This window comes from Doryrhamphus excisus, linkage group LG10, assembly GCF_037039965.1.
Source record: "Doryrhamphus excisus strain RoL-2023G ecotype Guam linkage group LG10, RoL_Dexc_Guam_v1.1, whole genome shotgun sequence".
Classification (NCBI taxonomy): domain Eukaryota; kingdom Metazoa; phylum Chordata; class Actinopteri; order Syngnathiformes; family Syngnathidae; genus Doryrhamphus; species Doryrhamphus excisus.
The window spans coordinates 3,767,442-3,781,323 of NC_136366.1; the positions used below are offsets into that span (position 1 = coordinate 3,767,442).

General features: G+C 41.3%; 1 protein-coding gene across 1 annotated transcript; it reads right to left on the minus strand.

The window, feature by feature from the left end:
* LOC131107727 (uncharacterized) lies at positions 1-1,221 on the minus strand. Its single transcript, XM_058057990.2, has 6 exons — positions 1,135-1,221; positions 991-1,073; positions 762-876; positions 540-652; positions 348-462; positions 1-223 (listed from the first exon to the last, which is right to left on the minus strand). Exons 1-6 carry the CDS (start codon positions 1,178-1,180, stop codon positions 48-50), a joined length of 648 nt encoding a protein of 215 aa, XP_057913973.2. The 5' UTR covers positions 1,181-1,221; the 3' UTR covers positions 1-47.
* Between the last annotated feature and the right edge of the window lie 12,661 nt (positions 1,222-13,882).

The following is a 13,882-nucleotide window of genomic DNA, read 5'->3' on the forward strand; positions in this document are numbered from 1 at the left end:
GTGATGAAAAGAGATGAACCTTTTTATTTGTCAGTGCTACGCTGGCCTCACCCACAAACAAGACAGAGCCCTCGTGCGTCCCCTTCAAAGTGGAGACCCTTCAGCTCCTCTGTAAAAGCTCGGATGATTTCACTGTACTTGTGGTCGCTTGTCTTGGTGACCAGGCAGCTGTTGTCTTTGGGAAAATAGGCCGTCTTTCCTCCTGCTACTTGTATAGTAGCTTCTAAAGATCGGAGAGACCGAAAGAAGCAATTCATAGATGATGAGTGTCTTTCTGTGTCCAGGTGTGCAGAGGTAATTCAACTTAAATGCACGGAGACAATTACTCTGTGCACTCAGAGCCTCACCGTTGCAAACACCCAGCGTGTTTCCGCCGATGTACTGACTTCTCCATTTGTAGCGCGTGTGCTCGCTGCATTCATCAAACAAGCGCCTTCTCCTGATAAAAGCAAAGTCATAACCCTGGAAGAGAAACTGGCAATGTTAATTTTTCCTGCACTCCCATCAGCTGACCCCGCTAGGGTGCCTCCTCCACTTACGTGGTTGCACATGGGTTTGCAGTACCGCCTGTTAGCCAGCGTGGCGCACACTAAGCCTCCATTTTCGGGAACCCGGGGCTCGGGGCATTCCACGGGCTCTGCTCCGTGGCATTCTGAACGGAAACAGAACTGTCAAACATTCTTCTGACTGGAGCTTGGAGGTTATTTTCTCTTTGACCTTGGGGTCATTTGATTGGATGCTAAACTACGCGGTCGTCCTACCACTCAGCTGATGCTTGTGCAGCACATCCGTCACGTTCTTCATGTAGTGAAGCAGCGCCGCTGTCTGCTGTGTGGACCACGTAGCCGACGGGCTTATGCTGCACTCTAGTGCCACCTGTTGGTTTATGTGACAAATGCTTCTTGTTTTTTTTTGACACGGAAATCAAATGTGAAAGTCCAGAAACGTTGCATGAAGAGCTTTGAGGAATACCAAATATTAGATGTGTACCTGAAGATCAGCTGATAGGACCTCCAGGAGCTGATCGCTGCAGTTGTTCACTGGAACTTGATCCTGGTTGGAGCGTGGCATCACTGCCAGAAATGACATGTTAAAATCCCTGTACTTAAGGCATAAGCCAACAACATCTTTTACCTGCTAGCAAGCAAAGCCAAGCCGCTGTTGTCTTTAGCGTCGCCATGCCAGTTGGTCTCTAAACGCACAACAGTGCAGGGACGTTTTATTTACTCAGCTTTTTGGGGGCAAGGTTTACAGAGTTGGCCAATCCTGAACTGCACAGGATAAGCAACGTTTTATAGCATTTATAGCATTTTTTGCATTTAATTAATTAGTCATATTTAGTGCATTATTTTTTATTATGTGAATTTAATTTCTAATCTCTTTTCTGTATGTCAGTTGCCATAGGAGAACACACACCTCTGGGAACAACCACAGAAGAGAGACATGCAATATTGTACCATAACCAAGACAGTGTACGCAAACCGAGGCAAAATTTTATTGACATTTTTTTTCGAAAACCGACTGAAAAATTGAAAAGGTTTTCCGCCAATGTCATCGCCGACATTTCCAACAAAACTCTGTCTCAGAATTTGGGCTGCAAAGCCATAGGAGAACCCACACCTCTGGGAACAACCACAGAAGAGAGGCATTCAATATTGTACAATAACCAAGACAGTGTATGCAAACCGAGGCAAAATTTCATTGAAAAATTTTGTCGAAAACTGACTGAAAAATTGAAAGAGGTTTCCGCCAATGTCATCGCCAACATTTCCAACAAAACTCTGTGACTCAGAGTTTGGCCTGCAGAGCCATAGGAGAACTCACAACTCTGGGATCAACCACAGAAAAGAGACATGCAAAATAGTACAATAACCAAGACAGTGTACGCAAACCGAGGCAAAATTTCATTGAAAATTTTAGTAAAAAAAACAACAGAAAATTAAAGACGTTTTCCGGCAACATCGTTGCCGACATTTCCAACAAAACTCTGTGACTCAGAGTTTGGCCTGCAGAGCCATAGGAGAACCCACACCTCTGGGAACAACCACAGAAAAGAGACATGCAATATTGTACAATAACCAAGACAGTGTACGCAAACCGAGGCAAAATTTAATTGAAAATTTTCGTAAAAAAACGACAGAAAATTAAAGACGTTTTCCGGCAACATCGTTGCCGACATTTCCAACAAAACTCTGTGACTCAGAGTTTGGCCTGCAGAGCCATGGGAGAACCCACACTTCTTTGAACAACCACAGAAAAGAGACATACAATATTGTACAATAACAAAGACACTGTACGCAAACCGAGGCATTGAAAATTTTAGTCAAAAACCAACTGAAAATTGAGCTGTTGAATAGGTTTGAGTGTAAGAGGCTTTTTTTGACTCCACTGTCAGATTCCTGAGATTATAGTGATGTACACCCGGTGTCATGCTGACTGGGGCGAACGAGACCTAGCCATATGTTAGCATGAAAGCAGACGGCTCAGCAGTGACATGGCAGAGCAGGGACGCCGTGTCATCCAGCGAGGATGTAAATAATAGAGTGTGGATGTTATCCATTATGGATGTGTGACAATCAGGATCCGCATGAATAATTGAAGCTTTTAGGGGAGATGATTGAGTTCATTAACACACGCAATTGTCTCTCTGTCTTTGTTTTGAGCAGCAAAGCTTGGCCCCAGAGACTCGTCTTCCTTTTTCTCTGTCATTGAACTCTTTGCCTTTGTCCCAGTAAAAGCTAAGGCCTATGATCCGTATCGCTTGTCGCTTGTATTGTATGAGGCGTTCATGCTCCAAGTGACTGTGACAAAAGTTCCATTTATCCGTTTTCTATGTTATTTGTCCTCACTAAGTTGTGCAGGGATAATGCTGGAGCCTATCCCAGCTGACCTTGAGCGAGAGGCGGTGTACACAACAGACTGGTTGCCAAACAATCACAGGGCAACAAGCATTCACACTCACATTCATACCCATGGACCGTTTAGAGCAGGGGTCTCAAACTCAATTTATAACTGTATAACTTTTGTGGTGTCACAATGGAGCCGGCTTCCTTATGGGCATGCCTGTAGGCCAGATACACTCTCTGTACAAGGCTGTATGTACAGTATTTACATGCTGTTGTATGGATGTCAAACATGGACACCATATAGATCTCACATCTGGGCATGCCTGTAGGCCTCCCCCAAGCTCTGCTTTGCGAAACAAGCTCAGGTTCTACCTGATGTTAGGGGGTGTGGCCAATCACAGCAGAGTGGGCGTGGGTGGAATACAACAGACCATTTTGGCAGGAAGCATTCAAGGAAATACAGCCGGAATAGGTGCAGATTCTGGAAGATCTAGAAAGTTTTCTTTGCGGGTTATTGTGTGTAGGTGCTCTATAGGAGTCCACAACTCACAGGTTGCTCATTAGGTGGATTGTTTTCGAACACTTCTTTGTCCCATTTATTCATTCATTCATTTTCTACCGCTTTTTCCTCACAAGGGTCGCGGGGGGTTCTGGAGCCAATCCCAGCTGTCTTCGGGCGAGAGGCGGGGTACACCCTGGACTGGTGGCCAGCCAATTACAGGGCACATATAGACAAACAACCATTCACACTCACATTCATACCTATGGACGATTTGGAGTCGCTAATTAACCTAGCATGTTTTTGGAATGTGGGAGGAAACCGGAGTACCTGGGAAAAACTCCACACAGAGATGGCCGAGGGTGGGATTGAACCCTGGTCTCCTAGCTGTGAGGTCTGCGCGCTAACCACTTGACCACCGTGCAGCCTTTGTCCAATTCATTTATTAATTTTCTACCACTTTTCCTCACAAGGGTCGTGGGGGGCGCTGGAGCCTATCCCAGCTGTCTTCGGGCAAGAGGCGGTGTACACCCTGGACTGGTGGCCAGCCAATCACAGGGCACATATAGACAAACAACCATTCACACTCACATTCATACCTATGGACAATTTGGAGTCGCTAATTAACCTAGCATGTTTTTTTGGAATGTGGGAGGAAATTGAACCCTGGTCTCCTAGCTGTGAGGTCTGCGCGCTAACCACTCGACCACTGTGCCGCATGTGGAGTTTTATTATTACTTCATAATAATAACTAGTTTTTGCACTATTATTTTGAAAAACTTTCCAGTATACCAAAAGAGGTATTTTGTTTTTTTTTTTCCATTCCAGTCAGGAAATTCAAGTTAGGCTGAGATTATGACATGCAATTCTCTACCAAAACGCTAGGGGGCAGTTTTTTCCTTAAGGTGAGCAACCACAACTCTTTATTTATAGCATCCTATGTAGTATTAGATTGGTGACCAACAATGACAGACCCCAGATGGAGGTGGCTGGTTTACATTTGTGTCATAATTTCACCATCTAATCTTAGAAATAATAATTCATGAGATTACCCGGCACTGAAAAAAAAACAATAAATGTGTCAGTAGTCCAAACCAAGTGCCATTTTGTAATCGGTTCCGTGCTCATCCTTTGTGTTCATTCATCATCCGTGGAAAAGAAAGCATTCACATGGACGAGTGACAGCGGTCGTGCCTCATTGGCGTTCCGTCTGACGGTACGCTCGCCGTTTGAAGACTCGTGTTGTGGCGTTAAGGGGGGGGGGCGCCTCCAGGCAAAGTTTGCTGCTGATGAATGACTAATAACATTTATTGGCTCATTTTAATTACCTTTGTGCAAATTTGGCAGACGGCTAATTCATGTTGTAAACACATTTTACCGGTCCACTTAGAGCAGGGGTCTCAAACGTGCGGCCCGCGGGCCAAATGTGGCCCGCAGGACACTATTTTGAGGCCCCCGCCTTGATATGAAAGTTTAATGTTAGTGCGGCCCGTGCAAGTTTGATATGGATGCCGTATGGTATCATGTACCCAGAAAAAATTATTACGTTTGATTAATGTTCATGTTAAAGGTTAAATAACTGTTAATAGTTATCCTCCCTATCCGTGTGGAAGTGGTAAGTTTTTGGCTATTTGAGTTTAAAGGAAATAACTTGAAGGCTACCGTTTAGGTCGCTAGCTCTCTAGTTTGCGAGTTAGCATGTGTCTCAAGACCCCTGCAGTTGCGCAATATGTTGTAAATAAATAGTATAAATGTGACTATAGTCGTGTTTTGTCATGTCTACAGGGCTCTAATAATGCTTTGTTCATTTTAATCTGAAAAAAAATAATTTGTCTACCCACCAACTATACGTATGTTGTTTCTTAAGTTTTTATTATTTGCCGTTTTATTGTTATTATTATATTTATTTATTTATTACTGATTGATTGATTTTCTTTATTCTTGATTTGTTTATTATGTGCATGTTAAAGGTTAAATAACTGTTAATAGTTATCCTCCCTATCTGTGTGGAAGTGGTAAGTTTAAAGGAAATAACTTGAAGGCTACCATTTAGGTCGCTAGCTGTATATTTATTTATTTATTACTAATTGATTGATTTTCTTTATTCTTGATTTGTTTATTAATTTTTCATATTTTTTTGTGTAGAAAAATAAAAAATAAGATATTTGAGAACAGTGGAATGTTTTATCAGAGCTTTTATTGTAGAAAATTGGAACCAAAGCGATGTTTTTTAATTTTTTTTGTTTTTAATAAATGCGTTTTTTTTTTGTTTTTTTTGGAAAACCTGATGCAGCCCAGTCTCACCCAGACCCGAGCTCCAATGGCCCCCAAGTAAATTGAGTTTGAGACCCCTTACTTAGAGCTTTTGCGATTCATTCATCGTTCTGACGGAACGCAGACACTCAGAGTAATTTTTTTTACAGGCTTTTAATTCCAAAAAAAGGTCGTGAAGAGTCGAGCTATCAAACACGGCAAACACAACAGGAAGCTCCGAAAAGATACTGTTGGTTCTTTCCCGGAATGAATTAAGAATGATGTTTGCAGGTGGGATAAGCATGTCGGGTCTCATCAAGCAACGGTTAAGAGCGACTCTTTTAAAGGTTGTGACAGCTTCTATTTCCGCTGTCTTCAACCTTGGCTATGAGCGGTAATGCGAACTGGCAAGCAATATAAAAACAAACCATGTGATCGGACATGTGACTTGTTTAACTGCAGTGATGATGATGGATTGGATTTATATGGCGTCTTTATCCAGGGACATAAAGCGCACGACACTGAGGGCCATTATTCAGCCGCCGGTGGTGATTAGCTTGGAAAATGGTGGAGGGTGGATTGAGATCCTTACCAAAGTGGAGGACGTCAGGTTCCTTGGAGTCAAGAAGGAGCTGAGTTGAAAGGGAAAGCAGTCGAGGTACCAGTCAAACTAAAATCCTGGGTGTCGTCATGGGCTTTGGTTCGGGATCGAAGGGACAAGATGGAGGCTAAGTGGTGGCTGGGCTCTTCCTTAGAGATAGCATCCGGAACACTGGGAGGAAATCCGGGAGTGGAGCCTCTAGTCCCTCAGTTCCTCATCAGGATGTAGGGCATGTCTGACCGGGTGGGGGCTTTGGAAGACCCTATGGGGGCTATCCGGGGTGCCCTGAAACTATTTTATTTATACAACTTCCAGAGAGGGAAACTCTAAAAACACTAGCTTGTTGTTTTTGTGTAGACAAGAAACCTGCTTCTTTTGGAAAAGGATGATGTCACCATCATGTGACCAACGTAAAACTGGTTGACATTCTCCTGATGTCTCCAAGTTCTTCCTGGTGGATCCCGAGGCATTCCCAGGCCAGCTGAGAGACATGGTCTCTCCAAAATGTTCTCTTCCCAGTCGGCGGTGCCTTGAGCACCTCTCCACACAGGTGTCCTGGGGGCAGATGCCAGACCAGATGTGGAGGAACGGCGGTTCCATTCCCAAGTTTCTCCCGGGTTTCGGATGCTATCTCTAAGGCTGAATCCAGTCACTCATTTTGGTCGCTTGTACCGGCCATGTTGTCTTTTGGGTCGCTACCCAAGTTTGGAACGATTCCATATGGACAGGGCTGATGTCTGTAAGCTGGCCTGGAAGGAGATGGAAGTCTGGGCTTAGGGTTAGGGCTAGGGTTAGGGTATATTGTTTTTTATCAGTTTTTTTCAACTTGCTTCTAATGCACTTTTCTGGTGAAAAAAACACTGGAAACCTCACACACACGCATCAGGGGCCTGAGAAGCACCCAAAAATGGCATAAAATGCCAGTGTTTGAATTTGGTGATTTTTGACAAAAAACATGCGTTTTTTCAGTTGTTTTCATTTTTTTCAGTTTTTTTCAACTTGCTTCTAATGTACTTTTCTGGTGAAAAAAACACAGGAAACCTCACACACACGCATCAGGGGCCTGAGAAGCACCCAAAAATGGCATAAAATGCCAGTATTTGAATTTGGTGATTTTTTACAAAAAACATAAGTTTTTTTCAACTTGCTGCTAATGCACTTTTCTGGTGAAAAAAAACACAAAAAAGTCACACACACGCATCAGGGGCCTGAGAAGCACCCAAAAATGGCATAAAATGCCAGTCTTTGAATTTGGTGATTTTTGACAAAAAACATACGTTTTTTTCAGTTTTTTTCATTTTTTTTCAGTTTTTTTCAGTTTTTTTCAGTTTTTTTCAGTTTTTTTCAGTTTTTTTCAGTTTTTTTCAGTTTTTTTCAACTTGCTGCTAATGCACTTTTCTGGTGAAAAAAACACAAAAAACCTCACACACACTCATCGGGGGCCTGAGAAGCACCCAAAAATGGCACAAAATGCCCGTGTTTGAATTTGGTGATTTTGGACAAAAAACATAATTTTTTTCAGTTTTGTCGTTTTTTTTTTAGTTTTTTCATTTTTTTTTCATTTTTTTCTGTTTTTTCTGTTTTTTTCAGTTTTTTTCAACTTGCTGCTAATGCACTTTTCTGGTGAAAAAAAACACAAAAAACCTCACACACACTCATCAGGGCGCCTGAGAAGCACCCAAAAATGGCATAAAATGCCAGTGTTTGAATTTGGTGATTTTGGACAAAAAACATATTTTTTTTCAGTTTTGTCGTTTTTTTCAGTTTTTTTCCAGTATTTTTCAGTTTTTTTCAACTTGCTGCTAATGCACTTTTCTGGTGAAAAAAACACAAAAAACCTCACACACACTCATCGGGGGCCTGAGAAGCACCCAAAAATGGCACAAAATGCCCGTGTTTGAATTTGGTGATTTTGGACAAAAAACATAATTTTTTTCAGTTTTGTCGTTTTTTTTTTAGTTTTTTCATTTTTTTTTCATTTTTTTCTGTTTTTTCTGTTTTTTTCAGTTTTTTTCAACTTGCTGCTAATGCACTTTTCTGGTGAAAAAAAACACAAAAAACCTCACACACACTCATCAGGGCGCCTGAGAAGCACCCAAAAATGGCATAAAATGCCAGTGTTTGAATTTGGTGATTTTGGACAAAAAACATATTTTTTTTCAGTTTTGTCGTTTTTTTCAGTTTTTTTCCAGTATTTTTCAGTTTTTTTCAACTTGCTGCTAATGCACTTTTCTGGTGAAAAAAACACAAAAAACCTCACACACACTCATCGGGGGCCTGAGAAGCACCCAAAAATGGCACAAAATGCCAGTGTTTGAATTTGGTGATTTTGGACAAAAAACATAATTTTTTTCAGTTTTGTCGTTTTTTTTAGTTTTTTCATTTTTTTTCATTTTTTTCTGTTTTTTCTGTTTTTTCTGTTTTTTCTGTTTTTTCTGTTTTTTCTGTTTTTTCTGTTTTTTTCAGTTTTTTTCAACTTGCTGCTAATGCACCTTTCTGGTGAAAAAAACACAAAAAACCTCACACACACTCATCGGGGGCCTGAGAAGCACCCAAAAATTGCATAAAATGCCAGTGTTTGAATTTGGTGATTTTGGACAAAAAACATATTTTTTTCATTTTTTTTCAGTTTTTTTTCAGTTTTTTTCAACTGGCTACTAATGTACTTTTCTGGTGAAAAAAAACAAAAAACTTCACACACACTCATCAGGGGCCTGAGAAGCAGTGTTTGAATTTGGTGATTTTTGACAAAAAACGTAGGGTTAGGGGGTTAGGGGCTAGGGTTAGGTGTTAGGGTTTGGGGGTTAGGGGCTAGGGTTAGGGTTAGGGTTAAGGCTAGGGCTAGGGCTAGGGCTAGGGCTAGGGCTAGGGCTAGGGCTAGGGCTAGGGCTAGGGCTAGGGCTAGGCTTAGGGTTAGCGTTAGCGTTAGGGTTAGGGTTAGAGCTTACCCAAGGACACCCCCGCAGTGACTGGAATGGAGTAAACTTGGTTCGAACCTTCAACCCGCTTTACCTCCTTGAACCACCGCTGCGGTCTGCAGGTTATGGCGCGCCAGCGAATGCCAGGAGCCACGTCTACAAAGGAATAGTCAATAATGGCTCCAACTAAATGATTCAGATAGGCGTTCAGGAATGATGAGCACGTCGATCGCATTCCCGCCCAGAGCGCGAGGCAGATGGAGCAAACTATTAATTTATCAAATATTTATAAGATGCAAATGTCACTCGCCCTGCTGGCTTAGGGAGAGCTCTTCTTTTTTTTTTCTTTTTCTCCCAGCTGTCCTCTGCACCTTGGCTTCAGGCCTTCCTGGCGTCAAGCACTATTCTGATCTTGGAATGGAAAGTCAAATGCTTTGATGTCGACTGGCGTGGAAGCGCTTTCAGGTGTTTATCTTGGTTTTCTTTATTCAGGCGGTGAAGGAAACATCAGTGTTTTTGCCTGTTAGTAGACCCACCATAATAATCAACAAACAGCACGATAAATAACAACAATCTCCATCATTTCACCGAGTGTGATAAATCGACATAAATTGACCTCCATGCTATGGGAGAAGTTGAGGCATGTTTGCGGCACATCCTGGCATTAAAAAAAAACACCCAATTATAATAATTTCTGCTGTGCATGTGTAAAAAGACAGTGGAGGCGGGAATGGCGTAATTTAAAAAACAGACGAGTGGCAACCTCTTGGCCCGTTTTTGTGATCTTCCAGGATAAATTGATGCAGCTAATGTGCACTAAAAGCTTTTCCCGGCATGGAACATTTGCCGAGCTCAACTTTGAGTAAAGACAACAGCGGCAGTCTGAATCATGCGTGCGGCGTGCGCTGGCATGAAAAAAAAAAAAAAGCACACGCCTCTTTTGCGTTGTTGCGCTGTTGGCCTTTATGTGCATTTCCATACCAAGCCGCGTGTTTCCGTCGGCAACCGAGACTTATCGTTTTAATTTCCTCCTTTTATGTGACTGTAAATGAATGTGATTTGAATAAAGCTACAGAAGCTCGTAAAAGTGAGTTAAGTTAGCGCTGGCGTTCCGAGCCACCGCTGACCTGCAGCTGCCATGATCAGCATCTTTTTCTTCGCTTGTCGCACGGCAAAGCTCACAAAACACTGAATCCATCACACTTCCATTTGAATAAGATTCTAGTAAAAAAAAATTAAGCTTACTCGTTTACATAATTTATGTATTTGTTTTATATATTTTTATTATTTTTTTATTTATTTATATTTTATTAGCTGCTACTGCTTTCCTACACTGTTGTTGGCTCCAAAATAGACAGGAAACAACTATAAGAAGGACAGAGTCAACAATCGTCAGACTCACATGCCTAGACACCCAAAGCTATTTGAATCAGGTGATCAGTGTTTATAATATATAAATATATGTATCTATAATATATAATATATTCATTAAGCTCCATCACAGTTCCATTTGAATAAGATTCTAGTCCAATTTTTTTAAGCTAACTCGTTTACATAATTTATGTTTTTTTTTTATACACCTCTAATTTTTTTTATTTTTTTTTAATTCAAGATTCATACATCTATGAACATATATTTATTTTATTAGCTGATTGTGCTTTCCTACTCTGTTGTTGGGTCCAAAATACAACTATAAGAAGGACAGAGTCAACAAATGTCAGACTCACATGCCTAGACACTCAAAGCTATTTGAATCAGGTGATCAGTGTTTATAATATATAAACATATATATATATAATATATAATATCTTCATTAAGCTCCATCACAGTTCCATTCGAATAAGATTCTAGTAAAAAAAAACAAAGCTTACTCATTTACATAATTTATGTATTTGTTTTATACACCTCAATTTTTTTGCAAACATTTGGTGCTTTTTTTAATTCAAATATTCATACATTTATGAACATATATTTATTTTATTAGTTGCTACTGCTTTCCTATTCTGTTGTTGGGTCCGAAATAGACAGGAAACAACTATAAGAAGGACAGAGTCAACAAACGTCAGACTCACATGCCTAGACACCCAAAGCTATTTGAATCAGGTGATCAGTGTTTATAATATATAAATAATTATATATATATATAATATATAATGTCTTCATTAAGCTCCATTTGAATAAGATTTTTTTAAGCTAACTCGTTTACATATTTTATGTATTTGTTTTATTGACCACTATCGTTTGCAAAAATTTAGACAAGAAACAACTAGAAGAAGGACAGAGTCAACAAACGTCAGACTCACATGCCTAGACTCCCAAAGCTATTTGAATCAGGTGCTCAGCATGTGGAGGACGTTAGCCTTCAGCAGATAATCATAGCAGATAATCAGTGTGACATTAATGTATCTTACCCCATCACCTCGCCTTTTCCCCTGTGACAGTGTTTATAATATCAATGATTATGTGGGCTGAAATGCAAAGTGGAGGCATCACACTCGTTAAATGCGTCCAATCAGAGCCATCAAGTAGCTCTCTTCATTTTTTTTTCCTCCCAGGTCATCAACTATTCGTACCTTCTTACCATAAAGGTTTCTTTTGTGTGGGTCATCATTTGAATGCTAGTCACGTCCGCAGAAAGCATAGCAGCCCGAGACGGCGCACACCCACGTCGGCTCGCGTTTAACTCAACAATAAATAGAAATACATAAGGAAAATGATGCTTTTCTGTTGAGCGCCATAAAAAAAAAAAAACATAAAAATCGCATCAGAGTGAGCGCTCTTTGAAATGTCAGCGTTGTCTTTGGATTACCGGCTATGTCAAACTGAACTCTTTCACTAGCGGTGGTTGTTCCTCGTGAGAAAGTCAGCTCTTTCCTCCATCAGGTGACAACAAGGACCCCCTGTCTTCATTGAAAACCTTCTCGTGCCAACGGGCAAACCAGGCGTTTGGGGCCCCTGAGAGACCGGGCGCCCCAAACACTAATATAGGTACTGCTCAAAAACGGCAACAATGAGCATTTACGATGCAATTATGAAACGACGTAGCAAGCCCCCCCCGTTCTTTGCGGGTTATTGTGTGTAGCTGCTCTATAGGAGTCCACAACTCACAGGTTGCTCATTAGGTGGATTGTTTTCTAACACTTCTTTGTCCCATTCATTCATTCATTCCTTTTCTACCGCTTTTCCTCACAAAGGTCGCGGGGGTGCTGGAGCCTATCCCAGCTGTCTTTGGGCAAGAGGCGGGGTACACCCTGGACTGGTCGCAATCGCCAATCACAGGGCACATATAGACAAACAACCATTCACACTCACATTCATACCTACGGACAATTTGGAGTCGCTAATTAAACTAACATGTTTTTTTTTTGGAATCTGGGAGGAAACCGGAGTACCCGGAGAAAACCTACGCATGCACGGGGAGAACATGCTGAGGGTGGAATTGGAACTGGGGTCTCCTAGCTGTGAGGCCTGCGCTAACCACTCAACCACCGTGCAGCCCTGTGTTAATCCAACAAACCTCATTACCAATCATTACCAATCAATCAGTTACAGTATATCACAACACCATGTGACTGGTGGCCAGCCAATCACAGGGCACATATAGACAAACAACCATTCACACTCACATTCATACCTACGGACAATTTGGAGTCGCTAATTAAACTAGCATGTTTTTTTTTTGGAATGTGGGAGGAGAGAAAACCCACGCATGCACGGGGAGAACATGCAAACTCCACACAGTGATGGCCGAGTGTGGAATCGAACCCTGGTCTCCTAGCTGTGAAGTTTGCACGCTAACCACTCATCCGCCGTGCCGCCCACCATTAAAAATTAAAAATTAAACTTTATAAAATAAAGTAAAAAAAAAAAAGTTACCTTATATTAGGAAAGCAGGAAGTGAACAAATGTAACAGTTAGTGATTGTAAAAGTACCAGATGGAGGGGTAGGATTTAATAAGCTTTGCTTCTTCCTACTCCTTTTGGACATGTGGAACTGTGAACTGATTATGTGATGCGTTCAATTGTAATCTGATGCATGTTCAAATGAAATAAAAACCATTACCATTACTTTGAAGCTCTCCTTAGAACCTCCTTAAGATCCACCAAACCAAAATGTACATTCTTGATGTTCTTCACCTGGTTCTTAACATGTTGAGTGTATTATCAGTCATGACATAAAAACAGCAGAAAGTGATGATTTATGTTTATCGGTAAGTGAATGCCACACACGCACGTGGTTCATTTAAAGACGACCAGATGGACAAACACTTTCAGAGACCCCGGGGCCCGTTCACACTCCGCTGAGAAGAACTGGAGTGTTTGCATAGCAGCACTCTGCTAAATAAACAAAGAGTGGACGCAAATACAAACACGATACAGCCGTACCTCGCTGTTTGTTTTCATGCAACTGAAATGATTGCCAAAAATATGTCTCGGTTTTCCGACACTGTCTTGGGTATTGTACAATCAAACATTGCACCGAACAAACTAGTCCAAGGGCCTAAACAAAGAATCCCACGCGCCGATGCCTCAGTCTTGTACACGTTATGAATAAGTCAACTCTGTTTGTAGCGTGTTTATTGTTGTTTTTTTCATCACTCTTTTCCTGTTTATTCAATATGCTTGCACGAAATGTCGATACAGGCTGAACGGTGGTTGAGTGGTTAGCGCACAGGCCACACAGCTAGATCAAGATTGTGTATAATGCGAAAAATTCCCCCCCAAAAAATGTACTTTTCCTTTAAAGGGGACCTATTATGCAAAT

Coding starts and splice junctions, on each gene's coding strand:
- LOC131107727 (XM_058057990.2), bottom strand. CDS start 1,180: ATGGCGACGCTAAAGACAACAGCGGCTTGGCTTTGCTTGCTAGCAG. Junction 877..990: donor TCCTATCAGCTGATCTTCAG/GTACACATCTAA, acceptor ATAAACCAACAG/GTGGCACTAGAGTGCAGCAT. Junction 463..539: donor GCAAACCCATGTGCAACCAC/GTAAGTGGAGGA, acceptor TTTCTCTTCCAG/GGTTATGACTTTGCTTTTAT.